This window comes from Microcaecilia unicolor, chromosome 3 (assembly GCF_901765095.1).
Source record: "Microcaecilia unicolor chromosome 3, aMicUni1.1, whole genome shotgun sequence".
In the NCBI taxonomy this organism is placed as follows: domain Eukaryota; kingdom Metazoa; phylum Chordata; class Amphibia; order Gymnophiona; family Siphonopidae; genus Microcaecilia; species Microcaecilia unicolor.
Genome location: NC_044033.1, coordinates 280,991,592 through 281,012,425, shown reverse-complemented (window position 1 = coordinate 281,012,425; position 20,834 = coordinate 280,991,592). Strand labels below are relative to the sequence as shown.

The following is a 20,834-nucleotide window of genomic DNA, read 5'->3' as shown; positions in this document are numbered from 1 at the left end:
GGGAGGACGGGCGGGCGGCCTGATACTTGTTGGGTTGGAGGGAGGGCGGGAGGCGGCGAACTATTCGGAGGTAGGGAGCGTGTGCGGACCAGCGACAGGCGCGCGTGCCAAGGGAGAGGGCTCTGCGTGCCCTCTCTGGCACGCGTGCCATAGGTTCGCCACCACTGGACTAAGGGAAGGAGAGGTGGAGGTGACCTGGTTGAGAATTCAAGTTTAATCTTGTGAACCTTATCATGAAAGAACTCAGCAAGAGTCTGGGGAAAAAGTGAAGAGGGGCATGGAGGTAAAGGCACTTTGAGGAGAGAGTTCAGTGTGGCAAAGAGACTTCGAGGGTTTGAACCAAGAGAATTTGTCAACTTATTTATTTATTGCATTTGTATCCCACATTTTCCCACCTTTTTGCGAGTTCAGTGTGGCTTACAATATGAGATGAATGATTGAAATACAGTTTGTTACAAATTGGTTATGGATTACATTGTGCAGAGTTATGCGAGACAATCGAAGTGTCGTTAAGGAATGTAACAATGGAACACAGACACTGAAACGTTGGAAGGAGACAATGGGAGCTTAAAGGGCGATAATAAGGCATAAAGACATATGGTATGCATATTTCTGTGAGTAAAGGTATGAGTGATGTGAGATTACGGGGGGTGAGAGTTCAGAAGTGGATGTATGATGCATTAATGAACAGTGAGTGTGGACTTATGTGTTTTGGCTCTTTCCGTAGATTTTTTCAAAAAGATGGGTCTTCAATAATCTGCGGAAGGAAGCTTGCTCATGGATCGTTCTTAAGTTGCGTGGCAGTGTATTCCAAAACTGCGTGCTCATGTGAGAAAAGGTTGACGCGTGTAGCGTCTTGTATTTCAGGCCCTTGCAATTGGGGAAGTGGAGGTTGAGGAAGGTTTGGGATGATCTTTTGGCGTTTCTGGGTGGTAAGTCTATTAACTCAGACATGTAGGCTGGGGCTTCGCCATGAATGATTTTGTGGACTAATGTGCATACTTTAAAAGTGACGCGTTCTTTGAGTGGAAGCCAGTGCAGTTTCTCTCGTAGTGGTTTTGCACTTTCATATTTTGGCTTTCCAAAGATGAGTCTGGCTGCCGTATTTTGGGCCGTTTGGAGTTTCCTCAGTGTTTGCGCTTTGCAACCTGCGTATAGTGAGTTGCAGTAATCCAGATGGCTGAGTACGAGGGATTGCACTAGGCTGCGAAAGACGGATCTTGGGAAGAATGGTCTTATCCTTTTCAGTTTCCACATGCAGTAAAACATCTTTTTAGTTGTGTTGTTTGCGTGATTTTCGAGCGTTAGATGGCGGTCGATAGTGACTCCAAGGATTTTTAGCGTTTCTGAGATTTGAAGGTTAAGGTTTGGTGTGTTTATAGCGGTAAATTACTTTGTGTTGTATTGGGAGGTGAGTATCAGGCATTGAGTTTTTTCTGCATTTAATTTCAAACGAAATGCATCTGCCCGTGTGTTCATGATGTGTAGGCTTTGATTGATTTCGTTGAAGATTTCGTTAATGTCTTGTTTGAAAGGGATGTATATTGTCACATCATCAGTGTATATATATATATGGGTTGAGGTTATGGTTTGATAGGAGTTTTGCCAGAGGGATCATCATTAGGTTGAAAATGGTTGGTGAGAGAGGTGATCCTTGTGGTACTCCACATTCAGGTGTCCATGCCTTAGACGTGGTCGAATTTGATGTGACTTGGTACGAACGTTGGGTTAGGAACCCCTTGAACCAATTCAGGACATTTCCTCCAATGCCAAAGTATTCGAGTATGTGTAATAGGATTCCGTGGTCAACCATATCGAAGGCACTTGACATGTCAAATTGTAGGAGGAGTATGTTGTTGCCAGTCGCAATTATTAGTTTAAATTTAGTCATAAGGGTGACTAATACTGTTTCTGTGCTATGATTCAACCGGAATCCTGATTGGGGATCATGCAGTATTGAGTGTTTGTTTAGATAGTTTGTGAGTTGTTTAGTTACCATTCCTTCGGCTATTTTGGTTATTAGTGGTATGGATGCTACTGGCCTGTAGTTGGTTAATTCACTCGTGCTTTTCTATGTATCTTTAGGAATTGAGGTGAGTAAGATTTTTCCTTTTTCTTTTGGGAAAAGTCCGTTTTGTAGCATGAAGTTCACATGGTTCGTTAGGTCTATTATGAATTGTTGAGGAGCAGATTTCATGAGGTTATTTGGGCATGTGTCTAGTTTGCAGTGGGATTTGGCATATCTTTTGAGAGTTTCGGAGATGAGGTCTTCTGATAGTATTTCGAATTCGGTCCATGTTCTGTCTGCTGGGTGTGTTCCTTCTTCTGGATCTAGACAATCTAAAAGTGTGGCATACTCAATAGGGCTAATGGGTATTTTGAGTCATAGTTGTATAATTTTCTCCTTGAAGTATTTCGCAAGGTTATCCACATCTGGTATATTTTTGCCGTTGTTTGTAACTGGTGTGGTGTCTAACAGTTTGTTCACAAGGTTGAAGAGTTTATGTGTGTCTTTGTAGTTTGGTCCTATTATTGTTTTGTTTTGTAATGTAGTCTTTTGGTCTGTTTTATGGTGTAATTGTATTTTCTCCGAAGTAATTTCCAGGCGTTTAGTGTTTGTTCGTCTCTCTTTTTGTTCCATTCTCGTTCTAGTTTCCTGACTTGTGTTTTAAGTTTTTTCAGCTCTTCGGTGAACCATGGATTTGCTTTTTTCCTGTGTGATGTTCTGGTTTGGATTGGGGCGATTTTGTCTAATGTTGTTGTACATAGATCGTCCCATTCTTGGAGGAATTGGATGGTGTCAGCGTTTGTTGACCATTCGTTCTGGTAGATCTGTTGCCAGAATATTGTGGAGTCTATTTTTCCTCTCGTTGTGTATGTTGTTCGCTCCTGTTTATTGATTGTGTTTATGTGTGTTTTTCGCCAGCAGAGAGAGACATTTGCTTTATGATGGTCCGACCATAATAAAGCAAATAACCTTTCTGAGAAGTTCTGAGAGAAGAGAACATTTCTCTGGTAAGTGAACGCTACTTTGCTTTGTGCTTTGGGAACTTAAAGATTGGGGTTTAAAGGAGGAATTGTAGGTTAGTGTTAGGCAAAATTAAAAAGCAAATTTCAACAGCTAACAGAAAACAGCTAATCTCCATAGTCTTTTCCACTTAGTTTTAAAAGCTTTGTACCACAGCATTAACAGATAGAATCTAACAGCCACTGCAGGATCTAATTTAGTATTCCCCCCCCCACCCTCCCCAACCCCCACCCCCACCCACCCCTAGGACAACTCCTCATTTATAGTCAGTTATTGTAATTAGGGTAACAAGCAAGGAGTGCTCTTATAGAGTTTTAAATACATTTCATCACCATCTAAGAAGGAAATACTAAATAAATCATACAATATACTATATAAAGTAAAAGACACTTTTATATTAGGCTAATATCCTTAATACTGTAGCAAGTTTTAAATTATTGAAAAACTCAAAAACACTAAGATGGAGTCAGCAGTCCAGCAGCGAGAGGGGTGCTATCCAGTCTTTTGCATTGAGTGTCACATGTATGATTATCTCCCAGTTGGTGAGATGTCATATGTTTGCGCCCGATGCAAAGAGCTCCTAGCTCTTAGAGAACGTGTCCGTTCTCTTGAGGCTAGAGTAGCAGACTTGGTGGAGCTGAGGGAGACAGAGAGGTACATAGAGGAGACCTACAGGGATGTTGTAGAGAAGTCCCACCTCCAGTCTAGTAGCCCTTGTGCTACCTTGGAGGAGGGAGGTCTCCTAGAAGGAGAGCATCACCCTGGTGAAGTAGGAAGTACTCCTGTAGCCAGGACCTGCCCACCAGGGAATGTACTATCCTCTTGCACTAAGGATATGTCTCCAAGTGCTGCCCGGGAGGGAAAGGTTAGGACAGCTGTTGTAGTTGGTGATTCGATCATTAGGCATATAGATAGCTGGGTGGCTGGTGGACGTGAGGATCGCCTGGTGACTTGCCTGCCTGGTGCGAAGGTGGCGGACCTCACGCGTCACCTAGATAGAATTTTAGATAGTGCTGGGGAGGAGTCCGCTGTCTTGGTACATGTGGGTAACAATGACATAGGAAAATGTGGGAGAGAGGTTCTGGAAGCCAAATTTAGGCTCTTAGGTAGAAAGCTCAAACCCAGATCCTCTAGGGTAGCATTTTCTGAAATGCTACCTGTTCCACGTGCAGGGCCCAAGAGACAGGCAGAGCTCCAGAGTCTCAATGCGTGGATGAGACAATGGTGCAGGGAGGAGGGTTTTAGATTTGTTAGGAACTGGGCAACATTCTGGGGAAGGGGGAGCCTATTCCGAAAGGATGGGCTCCACCTTAACCAGGGTGGGATCAGGCTGCTGGCGTCAGCATTTAAAAAGGAGATAGAGCAGCTTTTAAACTAGAAATGGGGGGAAGGCCGACAGTCGCTCAAAAGCGCATGGTTCGCAAAGATACCTCACAAACAGGGAAGATAGGGTTTCTGGATAGTGAGGTTGCACAACAGACCGTGGTAGACCAGGTGCCCTTAAATACAACTAAAGATCAGACAAAAGATGTCAAATCAATAGTGTCAGGTACTAAGCATCATGCAAATAAGAACAACAAACATACTCTGAAATGTCTATATGCAAATGCTAGGAGTCTAAGAAATAAGATGGGAGAGTTGGAATATATTGCACTAAACGAAAAATTGGATATAATAGGCATTACTGAGACCTGGTGGAAGGAGGATAACCAGTGGGACACTGTCATACCGGGGTACAAAGTATATCGTAGTGATAGGGTGGACCAGACTGGTGGAGGGGTAGCATTGTATATTAACGAGAGCCTTGACTCAGATAGATTACAGATTCAGCAGGACACAAATCACACCTTTGAATCATTGTGGGTTGAAATTCCATGTATAAAAGGGAAAAAAACGGTGATAGGAGTGTACTACCGTCCGTCTCGCCAGGATGAGCAGGTAGACACAGAAATGATAAAAGAAATCAGAGATGCGAACAAAATGGGCAATGTGATAATAATGGGTGACTTCAATTATCCAAATATAGACTGGGTAAATGTAACATCGGGACACGCTACAGAGATACAATTCCTTGATGAAATCAAGGACAGCTTTATGGAGCAACTGGTGCAGGAGCCGACGAGAGAAGGAAAAATTCTAGACTTGGTCCTTAGTGGAGCGCATGATCTGGTGAGGGACGTTATGGTACTGGGGCCGCTTGATAACAGTGACCATAATATGATCAGTTTTGATATCGACCTTGAAGTAACTGTACACAGAAATTCAAATACGTTAGCGTTTAACTTTAAAAAAGGAGACTATGATAAAATGAGAAGAACGGTAAAAAAAAAACTTAGGGGGGCAACTGAGAGAGTAAAAACTGTACAAAAGGCGTGGACGCTGTTCTAAAATACCATCCTGGAGGCCCAGGCCATACATATTCCGCGAATTAGAAAAGAAAGACGGAAGTCCGAAAGACAGCCGGCCTGGTTGAAAAGTGAGGTGAAGGAAGCTATTAGGGCTAAAAGAAACGCCTTCAGAAAATGGAAGAAGGAACCGTCTGAAAATAACAAGCAGCAGCATAAGGAGTGTCAAAGCAAATGCAAGGCGCAGATAAAGAAGGCCAAGAGGGATTACGAAAGAAAGAAAGCATTAGAGGCAAAAAACATAGTAAAAACTTTTTTCGGTATATTAAAAGCAGGAAGCCGGCAAAAGAATCGGTTGGGCCGCTGGATGACCGAGGGGTAAAAGGGGCGATCAAGGAAGACAAAGACGTAGCGGAGAGACTGAATGAATTCTTTGCTTCGGTCTTCACCGAGGAAGATTTGGGTGGGATACCGGTGTCAGAAATGGTATTTGAAGCGGACGAGTCGGAGAAACTTACTGACACGGTAAACCTGGAGGACGTAATGGGGCAGTTCGGCAAACTGAAGAGTAGCAAATCTCCTGGACCGGATGGTATTCATCCTAGAGTACTGATAGAACTGAAAAATGAGCTTGCGGAGCTACTGCTAGTGATATGCAATTTATCCTTAAAATCGAGTGTGGTACCGGAAGATTGGAGGGTGGCCAATGTAACACCCATTTTTAAAAAAGGCTCCAGGGGAGATCCGGGAAATTACAGATCAGTGAGTCTGACGTCGGTGCCGGGGAAAATGGTAGAGGCTATTATTAAAAACAAAATTACAGAGCACATCCGAGGACATGGATTACTGAGACCGAGTCAGCACGGCTTTTGTGTGGGGAAATCTTGCCTGACCAATTTACTTCAATTCTTTGAAGAAGTAAACAAACATGTGGACAAAGGGGAGCCGGTTGATATTGTGTATCTGGATTTTCAAAAGGCGTTTGACAAGGTACCTCATGAAAGGCTACAGAGGAAATTGGAGGGTCATGGGATAGGAGGAAACGTCCTATTGTGGATTAAAAACTGGTTGAAGGATAGGAAACAGAGAGTGGGGTTAAATGGGCAGTATTCACAATGGAGAAGGGTAGTTAGTGGGGTTCCTCAGGGGTCTGTGCTAGGACCGCTGCTTTTTAATATATTTATAAATGATTTAGAGATGGAAGTAACTAGCGAGGTAATTAAATTTGCTGATGACACAAAGTTATTCAAAGTCGTTAACTAGCGACAGGATTGTGAAAAATTACAAGAGGACCTTACGAGACTGGGAGACTGGGCGGCTATGACGTTTAATGTGAGCAAGTGCAAGGTGATGCATGTGGGAAAAAAGAACCCAAATTATAGCTACGTCATGCAAGGTTCCACGTTAGGAGTTACGGACCAAGAAAGGGATCTGGGTGTCGTCGTCGATAACACGCTGAAACCTTCTGCTCAGTGTGCTGCTGTGGCTAGGAAAGCGAATAGAATGTTGGGTATTATTAGGAAAGGTATGGAAAACAGGTGTGAGGATGTTATAATGCCGTTGTATCGCTCCATGGTGCAACCGCACCTTGAGTATTGTGTTCAATTCTGGTCGCTGCATCTCAAGAAAGATATAGTAGAATTGGAAAAGGTGCAGCAAAGGGCGACTAAAATGATAGCGGGGATGGGACGACTTCCCTATGAAGAAAGACTAAGGAGGCTAGGGCTATTCAGCTTGGAGAAGAGACGGCTGAGGGGAGACATGATAGAGGTATATAAAATAATGAGTGGAGTGGAACAGGTGGATGTGAAGCGTCTGTTCACGCTTTCCAAAAATACTAGGACTAGGGGGCATGCGATGAAACTACAGTGTAGTAAATTTAAAACAAATCGGAGAAAATTTTTCTTCACCCAATGTGTAATTAAACTCTGGAATTCATTGCCGGAAAATGTGGTGAAGGCGGTTAGCTTAGCAGAGTTTAAAAAGGGGTTGGACGGTTTCCTAAAGGACAAGTCCATAAACCGCTACTAAACGGACTTGGAAAAATCCAAAATCCCAAGAATAACATGTATAGAATGTTTGTACGTTTGGGAAGCTTGCCAGGTGCCCTTGGCCTGGATTGGCCGCTGTGGTGGACAAGATGCTGGGCTCGATGGACCCTTGGTCTTTTCCCAGTATGGCATTACTTATGTACTTATGTGTCCATCTTGTGTCAGTGAGTATAATAGTTGAGTCCGGTTCGAATTTGTTTGTTATGATATCAAGTGTGTGTCCTTTTTTGTGTGTTGGTTGCGTGTTGGGTACTTGCAGATCCCAGAGTTTTAGGAAGTCTTTGCATTCTCGTGTGCTTGGTGAGGTGTCATCTTCTAGGTGTAGGTTGATGTCTCCTAGTATAAGGATGTTTGAGGCAGATATGCAGGAGTTCGAGATGAAATCCATGAGTTGTGCTTGGGAGTCTTGCCATTTTCCTGGTGGCCTGTAGAATAGGATTGTGTTAAGGTGTCCTATTAGGTTTGGATGATTAATTCTTGTCGATGCAATTTCAAGTTGTGGCGAGGTAGATTCACCCGTGATTGTGATGGTGAATTCGTGTTTGTAGATAATGGCTATTCCGCCTCCTCTTTTTTGTCCATTTCTTGTCCAGTGGGTGATTTTGTATTCTGGTGGGCATGTTTCTAAGATGGCGGGGTCTGTGGGGCTATGGAACCAGGTTTCTGTGATAAATAGAAGGTCTAAATTATCTGTGGTAATCCAGTCTAGTGTGTCTACTGAATTGCATACTGCTGATCTTGCATTGATGTATACTAGTTGGATTGAGTGGTATGGTTCCGTGGGGGGATGTAATAGTCCTGTTTGGCAAGTAAAAGAGCAGACAGGAAGGAGGTCAGCAAGAATTTGAAATGTATGAAGTCAGCATGGGCACGGGATTTCAGCCAAAGGCGTTCGGTAGAGCGGGCACAGGAACGTAGGTAGCAGATTGTAGAGGTCAGCCAAGGCTGGGGTTTGGTACGTTTTACAGAACGGGGAACGGGAGGAGTGAGAGTATCCAGAGCAGAGGCGAGAATAGTATTATAGGAAAAGAGCGCCTCATTGACAGACTTGGATAACATAATGGTAGAGAAGAGATTTGAAATACTGGAGGACACAGTAGAAGGGTCAATAGCCTGAAGATTCCTAAATGTATTGGCTAAGATTGGACGGGACTGGGGAGGAGTGTGTTTAAGTGTGAAAGTTATCAGATGATGGTCAGAGAGGGGAAGAGTTGAGGCACAGAAACTGGAGAGTGAGCAGTTTGAGAAGAGGATAAGATCAAGTCAGTGGCCATTCTGGTGAGTGGGGGCAGTGGAGCACAGTTGAAGATTGAAAGAGGATGTTAAAGCAAGAAACTGAGAAGCATAAGAGTCAGAGGGATCATTAGCATGAATGTTAAAATCCCCAAGAATGAGGGAAGGAGATGAAGGTTTCAAGAAAGAAGGAAAGCCAGGCATCAAAGTCAGTGAAAAAGGAAGAAAGGGACTTATCAGGGGGTCGATAAATGACTGCTACTTGGAGAGGCAGAGGAGCAAATAGACGAATGGAGTGGACTTGGAAGGAAGAAAAACAGTGAGACTGAGGTGGAAGAAGAGGTTGAAATCTACAAGAGGGTGGAAGTAGTAGCCCGACACCACTTCTGCGGCCAACCGGGCAAGGAGTATGGGAGAAAAGATAATCTCCATGGCATAGGGCCACGACAGATCTAGCATTTTCACAACCCACCGGAATGGGCAAGAAGGATGTTCTGAATGTTCTATATTTATAAGATGACATTGTGGTAAGGAATATGACTGACTGGATTTGTAACACATTAGTATCCTATATAATAATTCTCACCTGGAACATTCTGAAGCTCACTCTGTGGGAGGGAAACACTGAAGGCTAGGCTGCCAGCAACACTCACTCATGCACCACACTCACTGTCACTCAGGACCCGCCCTCAGCCACGCCCCTTCCGGATATCATTCGCAACCCCAACGTTCTAAATGAAGCCTCAAAAGCCCCTCTAATCTGGAACAGTGAGGCGCCAGAGATATCCTGTTTGCCCATGCCTGCAAATCGGAAGTCTGAACTCTGAAGCGCCATATGCCCCGCCCTCGTGTCACAACGACGAGGGCAGACCACACTGCAGGAGAGAAATGCGATCTGCAAATCAGAAGTCTGAACTCTGAAGCGCCATATGCCCCGCCCCCGCTTCACAACGTCATGACGACGAAGGCGGACCACACTGCAGGAGACAAATGCGATCTGCGGCGCCCCACACTGCACAAAAGTAACGCGCCATCTCCACGGAAACACCATCACGGAGCTCGCAGGTGCCTCGAGGGGGGTTGGGGGGCATCTGCCTCCATGATGGCCGGGGGGGGGGGGGGGGTTGGGGGACAACTGCCACGCTGATGGCCGGTCGCGAGGCTCCAAACGCTATCTCCCCGTGCCTGCAGGGTGCTTCGGGGACAGCTGGCTCGCTGACCATGCCTCTACAGGCTACAAACCCCATCTCCCCCTGCCCCAAAACCTTGCTAGCGCCCGTTTCATCTCTCCCAGAAATAGGCCTTTCTTACTAGTGTTATAATGTTATTCTGTTTTAAATTTAACAAGTTTGTTTAGGATGTAATCTGCTAATTTATACTGTTCTCCACCTTGAGCAGAATACAAATGTCCAAATTAAATTAAATTTAATCTATTGTGTAATTTAAGTTGGTTTATATGTTCAGATTGGTTATTAACTTTGAAACTGGAATACTGATTAGCTTTATAGTTGTTATGCCATGTTTTTTCTCTATGTGAAATGATTACAAGGATGTTGTTATGTGTTTCAAGGGCTCCCGTTTGCGGGCTCAATAACCAGACATAATAATAAGAAGTAAAGCAAGAATGTGATATGTGATGCAAATGACATGGCAACTTCAAAATAAATCAAAAGGAACTGATAGAATATGACTTACTTATTGGGTACAAGAATGTAGGGCCAGCTTCTTCTAAGAAATCGCACCTCAGTGAAGCTCGAAGTGATGCATGAAGGGACGAACAAAGGGATGCCCCTTTGGTGCAACACCTGAGGCGTGATGCCTCAGAAGCAGGCTGCCTATTGTTGGATACTGCTTGCTGTCATTACAAACTGTCTGCCTGGCTTGAAATAGTGGTGTGAATGATGGTAGATGATGACTGAGGAAAGCTTTCCCTAAGAGTAGGCTGTAATGAAAGTTATAGCTCAGCAGTTCTAATAAGAGTGTAGGCTACTGTAAAAGCAGGAGATCAGAAGTTCTAATGGAAGTGCAGTCATACAGTGACAGTGAGAGTGGGAGCTTAGCTGTCCTGATGGAAGCAGAGGCTCAAAAGAAGGCTGCCTATTGTGGATGCTGCTTGCTGTCGTCACAAACCGTTTGCCTGGTTTGAAATAATGGTATGTATGATGGTAGATGATGACTGAGGAAAGCCTTACCCAAGAGCAGTCTACAATGAAAGTTGGAGTTCAGAAGTTCTATTAAGAGTGTAGGCTACTGTAAAAACAGGAGCTCAGCAGTTGTAATAGAAGTGTAGGCTACTGTAAAAGTGGGAGCTTTTTCATAATACACGGCAACCTGGTTGTCTGTTTGAAGTAGGATAATGTGGTTTAACAGCTGATCTCAGAAAGCCTTTAGAGGCTGATGTGCAATGAAATCTTCTGGGTGAACCGTCTACGTGGGCTCCCCACCCCAGAGTGCATGCATCTGTGGTCAACACTTTCTGGGGCAGATGAATTTGGAATAGTAGTCCCAGGATCAAATTGGATTGAATTGTCCACCAAAATAGGGAATGAACCAACTGGGAGATGATATGGATGACATTTGCTAGGTTCCCCTTGGCCTAGGTCCACTGGGAGCCCTGAAAATGGAGGTGTGCCATGGAAGTGACATCAACAGTGGAGGCCATGTGGCCTAACAGCCTCAACATCTGCCAAGCTGTGACCTGCTGGATGCTCCGGTTTTGGGTGGCGATGGCAATGAGAACATCTGCCCGCACCTACGGCAGATAGGCCTGAGCTTGCACCATGTCTATGGCCTATAGAAAGGCGGAGAGTTTCTCTGCAAGTATCTGCTTGTGGAGAGAACTGAGATAATATGCTCTCTGTGGGCAATTTGAAGGATACTTTCACCAATGGAATATGCAACTGTGATGGACAATTTGGAGAATCCACCGGTCAGAAGTTATATGGGGCCACCTTGCCTGGAAAAAATTCAGCCTCCCCCTACCGTCAGGCCGTTTGGATGGCTACTAGGGTGGCAGCTATGCTCTCCTGGAGCCAGTCAAAAGTTCGTCACTAGCTTTGACTAGAGAGCTAGCTTGGTCTTCTGGGTGGGCTGCTGGCCAGGGTGAGAGTGCTGAGGCTTGGCCTGTTGGGAAGGATGGGAAGAAGGAATAAACCTATACCTTTGAGGGTAGTAGATATGCTTTCTAAGCCCAGTCCTAAAACTATGAGAGGAGGTGGACACAGGAGGCTGCCAAGAGAGGGCCTTAATAGTGTCAGAATGCTTCCTAATGAGGTCTGCAACCTCCTCCACGTTGTCCCCCAAAAGATTATCCCCTCAGCATTGAATATCCACCAATCTCTTCTGAATCCCCAGCTCTGAGTCAGAGACATGCAGCCATGAGAGTCTATAAATCCCCATACCCAAAGCAGAGAGCTTGGATGCAACATCAAAGTGTCAAAAATGCCCTTGCCAAGTGTCCTGCATTCCCTCTGTTTTGTAGCTTGCTGACAAAGTTCTGTGGCCTGCTTCATTCATTCATTTCAGCATTTATATACCGCTTAGACCTAAGCAGTTTACTGTTTCATTTTACAGGTACTAGTGGCTCACAATCTAAGTAGTACATTACCTGGGGCAATGAAGGGTTACATGACTTGCCCAGGAATCAAACCCAGCTCCCCAGGTCTGCAACCCGCTGCATTAACCATTAGGTCACTCCTCTACTCCAGTGGGAGCATGTCCGCAAAGTCTACTATACTGCTCACAATGGACTTCAAGTGAAGGCTTGAATAGAGCTGGTAGTTCTGGATAGGGGAAATGAGCATCGAGGCCTGAAACGCTTTTCTCCATCTGTGTATCTCTGAGGCCAATGTGGAGGGGTACCATGACTGCCTCCCTAGGCAGAGACACATCTTGCAAGACAGCATCTCTGCCCTAGGCTTATCTTTGGTCTCCAACTTAAATGAGATGGCGGCTGCCATCTCCTTGACAAAGTCAGTGAATGAGAGAGCCTCAACTGGAGACTTCTTCTCTTCTGTGGAGGGATCTGAAGATATGCTACAGTACCTCTCCTCTGAGAAGTAGTCTGGCTCCCTTTCAGACTCCCACGACTGGTAGGAATCAGACTCAAGGTACTCCCGCTTGAGAGAAATGAGTCCTTGCCTGCCTCGGTTTAAAGATGGAGCACCAAGGCCTCTAAGTGTGCCAAGAGATGGATCCACCACCTGATCCCAGAGAAGCTTCCTCCTCCAACGTTGAGCAGGTCACCTAATGGGTCGGCCTTGATTCCGATGCTCATTGAGGCAAAGACGTTAGTGGCTAATCCAAAAGCAAAGCCTGGCCCTCCAAGAAAGGTTGAAACTATGCTGTTGCAAGCAACCTCGATGCCGAGGCACTGCAAGGCCACCAGCTCCTCCTTGAGCATGGCCTACAACCAGTTGTCGAAAATAGGCACTGGCAAAGGCAGGGCTGATGTAGAAGCATCCTGAAGTGATCGTTTGTAAGCCCCTGGGACAGAGGTGGCTGTGTGAGGATCACCCTACCACCTCTGGGTAAACAGAGTCCCATAAAGTCAGGAGTATCCCAAAAAACTGGACTGGATTGCACATGGAGGTGAACTAAGTTAGCTTTATTGGAAGCAAAAGAAACACAAGGCAAAAGGCAAACAAATGGCTCAGCAATAACGTAAGAGAAGAGATGACAATAAGCAGCCCAGCTGCACATTCTAACACTAGCTAAAGCAAAGCAAAACATTAAGTATACAATATTGGTAAACAGTAAGTCAGCCTAGCTGTACAAGGAAAGGAAACACAAGGGCACAAGAGAGCCTTGGTGGGCAACGGAAAGCAGTAGCAGCTAGAAGCGGTGAGACTGCTGGCAGGCAGATAAAGGTTCATTTTGTCAGGACTCTCATGTAAGCCGTGGAACCTCAGCGGCAAGCTTTCTAAGAAGCTGGAAATCAGCAGCAGTAGGGCAAAGGAAAAACAGTCTCTTGTAGACCCGCACCACGGATTTGAGTGGTCCACTCCGCATGCTGAAGGCAAAGAAGAAAACAAACAGTCAAAGAGGCGCCCGAGCCGAGTGCTCTCAGGGCAACCAGATTTAAGCAAAGCAATGCCTGAGTCAATGCTCCCAGAGCAAACAAGGTTTAGCAAACAGTGCCCGAGCCAATGCTCCCAGGGCAAACAAGGTTTAGCAAACAATGCCCGAGCCAATGCTCTCAGGGCAAACAAGGTTTAGCAAACAATTCCCGAGTCAATGCTCCCAGGGCAAAAGGGTTTAAGCAAAGCAAAGCCCGAGCCAATGCTCCCATGGCAAACGAGTTTAAATAAAGCAATGCCCAAGCCGATGCTCCCAGGGCAGGCAGGCCAGTAATAGTCTCTGAAACACCCGAGCCGAATGCTCCCAGGGCAAACAGGTCAATAACAGTCTCTGAGGTGCCCGAGCTGAAGGCTCCCAGGGCAAAAGACACACAGACACAGCCCAGAGGGATCCCTCCACGCTACTAGCACACACAGTCCAAAACTCAGCACACAGCCTACTCACTGCAGCCAGCGACCAGGGATACACTGTGGACGACTGGAGACTCAGCTGAAGGGCAAATAGCTCTCAGGACTTCAAGGCTTGGAAGCAGGCTTCACTGGAACACAGCAAGAAGGAGAAAGCTGCAGCAATGCTTCAGGCCACGACCTGACAATGAAACAGCAGATGGAACTAGCAGAGCCTCAAGGCAGGTCTGTGCTCAATCAAGGATTATTGCCAGAACACTGAGTGAACACAGAGGCCAGCTTAAGAAGGCCTCAGCATTGATGACATCACCAGCTTAGCTTCCACCACCCCAGAGTGACCCCACAGGTCACTGGCAAGAACTGTAGGTAAGTCTAATGGGTCTAGATGGAGCAAGGCACGGATGTCGACGACTGTGACACCTGAGAATCTGTCAGTGCTGAATCAAAAGCCAAAGCCTGGCTGCATGGCAGCTGCAGCATTGGCACCTCCACAAAAGAGGTGGAGCACTCATCTCGATGCTGACACTGAAGCCCCAGAGATCCTGGTACGTGCTTCGAGGGAGACCGATGCTTGCTCTTTTTAGGTTTGAACCACTGTCAAGTATCAGAGTTCTGCGGTACTGATGAGGACAATGTCAAATCCTCATGCCTCCTTATAAGTACATAAGTACATAAGTAATGCCATACTGGGAAAAGACCAAGGGTCCATCGAGCCCAGCATCCTGTCCACGACAGCGGCCAATCCAGGCCAAGGGCACCTGGCAAGCTTCCCAATCGTACAAACATTCTATACATGTTATTCCTGGAATTTTGGAGTTTTCCAAGTCCGTTTAGTAGCGGATTATGGACTTGTCCTTTAGGAAACCGTCCAACCCCTTTTTAAACTCTGCTAAGCTAACCGCCTTCACCACTTTCTCCGGCAACGAATTCCAGAGTTTAATTACACGTTGGGTGAAGAAACATTTTCTCCGATTTGTTTTAAATTTACTACACTGTAGTTTCATCGCATGCCCCCTAGTCCTAGTATTTTTGGAAAGCGTGAACAGACGCTTCACATCCACCTGTTCCACTCCACTCATTATTTTATATACCTCTATCATGTCTCCCCTCAGCCGTCTCTTCTCCAAGCTGTATAGCCCTAGCCTCCTTAGTCTTTCTTCATAGGGAAGTCGTCCCATCCCCGCTATCATTTTAGTCGCCCTTCGCTGCACCTTTTCCAATTCTACTATATCTTTCTTGAGATGCAGAGACCAGAATTGAACACAATACTCAAGGTGCGGTCGCACCATGGAGCGATACAACGGCATTATAACATCCTCACACCTGTTTTCCATACCTTTCCTGATAATACCCAACATTCTATTCGCTTTCTTAGCCGCAGCAGCACACTGAGCAGAAGGTTTCAGTGTGTTATCGACGACGACACCCAGATCCCTTTCTTGGTCCGTAACTCCTAACGTGGAACCTTGCATGATGTAGCTATAATTCGGGTTCTTTTTTCCCACATGCATCACCTTGCACTTGCTCACATTAAACATCATCTGCCATTTAGCCGCCCAGTCTCCCAGTCTTGTAAGGTCCTCTTGTAATTTTTCACAATCCTGTCGCGATTTAACGACTTTGAATAACTTTGTGTCATCAGCAAATTTAATTACCTAGCTAGTTACTCCCATCTCTAAATCATTTATAAATATATTAAAAAGCAGCGGTCCTAGCACGGACCCCTGAGGAACCCCACTAACTACCCTTCTCCATTGTGAATACTGCCCATTTAACCCCACTCTCTGTTTCCTATCCTTCAACCAGTTTTTAATCCACAATAGGACATTTCCTCCTATCCCATGACCCTCCAATTTCCTCTGTAGCCTTTCATGAGGTACCTTGTCAAACGCCTTTTGAAAATACAGATACACAGTATCAACCGACTCCCCTTTGTCCACATGTTTGTTCACTCCTTCAAAGAATTGAAGTAAATTGGTCAGGCAAGATTTCCCCACACAAAAGCCATGCTGACTTGGTCTCAGTAATCCATGTCCTCGGATGTGCTCTGTAATTTTGTTTTTGATAATAGCCTCTACCATTTTCCCCGGCACCGATGTCAGACTCACCGGTCTATAATTTCCCAGATCTCCCCTGGAGCCTTTTTTAAAAATGGGCGTTACATTGGCCACCCTCCAATCTTCCGGTACCACGCTCGATTTTAAGGATAAGTTGCATATCACTAGCAGTAGCTCCGCAAGCTCGTTTTTCAATTCTATCAGTACTCTAGGATGAATACCATCCGGTCCAGGAGATTTGCTACTCTTCAGTTTGCCTAACTGCCCCATTACGTCCTCCAGGTTTACTGTGAAGTCAGTAAGTTTCTCCGACTTGTCCGCTTGAAATACCATTTCCGACACCGGTATCCCACCCAAATCTTCCTCGGTGAAGACCGAAGCAAAGAATTCATTCAGTCTCTCCGCTACGTCTTTGTCTTCCTTGATCGCCCCTTTTACCCCTCGGTCATCCAGCGGCCCAACCGATTCTTTTGCCGGCTTCCTGCTTTTAATATACCGAAAAAAATTTTTACTATGTTTTTTTGCCTCTAATGCTATCTTTTTTTCATACTCCCTCCCTTAGTGTTGGGTTCAATGTAGATCGGTTCCAGGGAACTATCACAGCGCCCGATGTCGGCAAGGGGAGACCTCCTCGATGCTGGTGCGTTTCTAGTGTCAGAAGCAGCCCCTGCAGCCATCTGGGCCGACACTTCTGATGCTGATGTCGAGGGACCGGACATAGCGCCAAACATTTTTTCCACTGGACTTCTCTAGCTCTCTGTGTCCTCTTTTACAAGTGCAGGCAGAGGACATAGAAGGAGCATTGTGGTCTGGCCTGAAACACTAGAGACACCAGTTCTGAAGATCAATCCCAGAGATGACCATATTATACTGGCTATAGGGCATGAAGCTACTAGGAACATTCTGGGAAATGAAGGGGAAAACATTCGACACTAAATCAAACACCTCAATGGTGAGGGGGAAAAAGGCCACTCACCCCTTAAAAGGTTGATGTAACCTGGCCAGAGTTCAGGCCTAAGACAGCCTCTGGAGCCAAAAAAAAAGAAAGGAAAGTTAAACCTGGACAAAAAGCACCAGGGACACTAGAGGGGCTAAAAAAGAAAAAATAATGAGGAAAAGAAGCAAAACACCCACAGAGAAGGCATCAGAAAATAAAAGCAAAAGTTTTACATGCTGAGGAGAGACCACAAACACGGCCTCTTGGCTTCACGGAAAACCTGAAGACTACTGGTCACACACTCACACATTGGGTAAGAAGGCACCGTGCATGCACGGCAGGATTTATTTATTGCATTTGTATCCCAAATTATCCCACCTATTTGCAGGCTCAATGTGGCTTACATAGTTTTGTTATGACATTGTCATTCCAGAATATCAAATACAGTTAGTAGTGTGCAGAGATTAAGTACAGAAGAAAGAGGAAGTGATTAGACGGGTGATTGTAGAAGTGGATTTTCGTAGCTGGTTGCGTTGGGAAATTGGATCGGTGAAGCTATTGGTTCTCGTTGTAGGCCTTGTTGAAGAAGTATGTCTTCAGAGATTTGCGAAAGTTATTTGCTTCGACAATTGATTTCAGGTCTGTGGGTAGAGCATTCCATATCTGCGTGCTCGTGTAAGAGAAGGTGGTGGCATGCATCAGCTTGTATTTTAGTCCTTTACAGCTGGGGAAGTGCAAATTGAGAAATTTGCGGGATGTTCTTATAGCGTTTCTGGGAGGTAGGCCCACTAGGTTCAGCATGTAGATCCGGGCGTCAGCATGAATGATTTTGTGTACCATCGTACATATCTTGAACGCAATGCGTTCTTTAAGTGGGAGCCAGTGCAGTTTCTCTCTTAGGGGTTTTGCACTTTCATATTTAGTTTTTCTAGATATGAGTCTGGCGGCAGTATTCTGGGCTGTTTGGAATTTTTTGATAGTTTGTTCTTTGCAGCCTGCATATAGTGGGTTGCAGTAATCCAGATGGCTTATTATCATTGACTGTACCAGGGTGTGGAAGATGTATCTCTGGAAGTATGGTTTCACTCTTTTGAGTTTCCACATGGTGTGGAACATCTTTTTCGTCATGTTCTTCATGCTGCCAAAGGCCCAAAGAGCTAATACACTGGGCAGTGTCTGCACTGTTCTCCTTCAGATGAGGTCACCCAGTTGTAAGAATATTATAGCCTGATTGTCCTCGGAGAAAGTATGGAACCTGCAGATTTCCCCCTCCCCCATCAATCACCAGGGACTAGAAGGGCAATCATCCAATATCACCTTGTATTTGTTTCTTTACTGGACTTGGAGAATGCCATTACGGTACAATGTAAGCCACATTAAGCCTGCAAATAGGTGGGAAAATGTGGGATACAAATGTAACAAATAAATAAATAAATACTATCCACTGAGGACCCTACGAGAGAGAAGAAAACCAATACAACACCACTCTCAACAATCCCACAGCTGCCAAGTTTTGTGTAACAGAAGCAGGAAAGTCAAAACATTTGCTGAAATAGCCAATAAAATTATTACGCCTCTCTCCAGATCAACGCAACACCATAAATCATTCAGGACTACCATCTCTGTACAATGTCTTCTCCTAAAGCCTCAGTGATAGAGAACAAGAACATTCTGCTCAGCTAAACTGCTTCCATACCATCGTCTTAATGATCTTCCCCAAAAATGTAGCAGCAAAATAGAATGGTAATTACCCAAAACCTCCTTATCATCACTTAGATACTTCAATAAAGGGTGAATAAAAGCCTACTTAAGAGGATCAGGAAATACCCTCTGCTGCAATGAAACATTTACAATCACCTCAAGCCTGAAATGAAAACTCTTCCCACCTCTTTTAAGCAATCACTCTGGACAAGGATGATCTACACAAAATCAAACTGGCTCCAGCTTCTTTAAGCACTCACACCTGACAAAGATCACCTACACCTATGCAAACACCACACCACTCTCACCACTACAAACTCCAAACCTAGTGAGATTGATCAAGAAACAAAGTAATTCAAGAAAAAAATAAAATACCACCTCCCCCCTACTGATTTTTTTAATATGTCTCTAAAAGGCACTGTTTAAGCTAGATGGCTTACCTCCTAAATTAGTGGCTTTCTCAACCAATGAAGCCACTACAATCAAACTGCTTTTCGATTTGCCAAGTTTTGCAGAACGGACCTGATATACTAGTTCTAGATTCATATCAGGCACACTATTCTTCCATGGTATGATCTTTTTTTGAATATCTGTCCAGTCAGACTGGATATCTGTTTCATTTGTAGTAGAGCCTATAAAAAAATGTAACAAAATAAAGAGTCATATCAGAATGATAAATTATCACAAAAAACATTAAACATATACCAACCTAATATTCAAAAGGAATTATACATTTACTCTGTCATTCTATACCATGTTGCCTAATATTAGGCGCCAACTGTGCACACATGTTATAGAATAATGCTGAGGCTATACAGTTTTCTATAATATAGGCACGAAACTCACTTATTGCATAAATGCAAGGGGGCTTACACATGGGTGGGGCTTGGGTAGGCTCCACATATGCGTGTGTAACTTACTGAATAATGTAAGAATGTTAAGATGACACATTTAGGTGCACATATTTACATCTGCTACTGTAATGAGTGAGTGTGCCTAAATTTTGGCACATAGAATACTAGCACATGCTGGAATTTATTATGGAATCTGGGTGCCCAGATTTAGTGCTTAGCATACTGCATCTTGGTGCATAACTTTTGGCACCTTTTATAGAACTGCAACCTTAGTATCCACCGCTGAACACCCTATAAGTAAATCATCAGGGCACTATACAGATAATGCCATTAAAAAGTCTTACAGACCATCACAGCACAATTCAGATAGTGCCAGGACAGAGCAGCAGTGGAGTGTGGATGTCCCGCCCATTATTCATACAGCTGGTGATATTCAGCTATCATCTTTATAGCTAAGTGGTTTAATGTAGGAAAGGCAAAGAGCTGGCCAAAATTAAACCGTTTAGCTATAAAGATAGCAGCTAAGTAATGCTACTAGACGTATAGATCAGCAGTCATACAAATATTCAGCACCACTTATACGCACAGCAGTGCTGAATATACTTAAATGGTATGACTGGCATTTAAAAAACAATGACTAACTGTGGGGGGCAGTTGAGGATGTCCAAAATGTTTGAAAGATGGACGTCCATGTCTTTGTTATGCCTCTGCTGACACACACATACCTTCCCCCCCAAGGGCCTGCATACTGCCACCCCCCCCTCAGGGATGGCCAAATTTCAAGGGAGTGGAGGAGTGGCAGAGTGACCTAGTGGTTAGAGCACTGGTCTTGCAATCCAGAGGTGGCCGGGTTCAAATCCCACTGCTGCTACTTGTGATCCAAAATCCAAATAAATAAATAAAAAGGGTGTCGGAAGCATAGCAAAGGCATGGACGTCCTTCTCACAGGAACATCCACATTTTGGACGTCCTCAACTGATGTCGCAGGGAAGGACGTCCTCAACTGCCGTCGCAGGGATGGAGTCATAGCAAAGAATATACTCTAAAAAAAAAAAAAAAAAGACAAAAGGTTTTTTTTCGGGGTGGGATCTGTGCCAAAAGAACGCCAGCTAGACCTGGCGTTATTCTGCGGCGCTGTTTTT

At 44.8% G+C, this 20,834-nt stretch overlaps 1 protein-coding gene across 1 annotated transcript in view; it reads right to left on the bottom strand.

Annotated features, from left to right (window-relative positions):
• Positions 1 to 20,834, bottom strand: part of TARBP1 (TAR (HIV-1) RNA binding protein 1) — a 919,966-nt gene that overhangs the window by 109,912 nt on the left and 789,220 nt on the right. Inside the window, exon 27 of the mRNA XM_030198123.1 lies at positions 19,279 to 19,470. Coding sequence (XP_030053983.1) covers positions 19,279 to 19,470 — 192 coding nt within the window. The remainder of the gene's footprint in view (positions 1 to 19,278; positions 19,471 to 20,834) is intronic.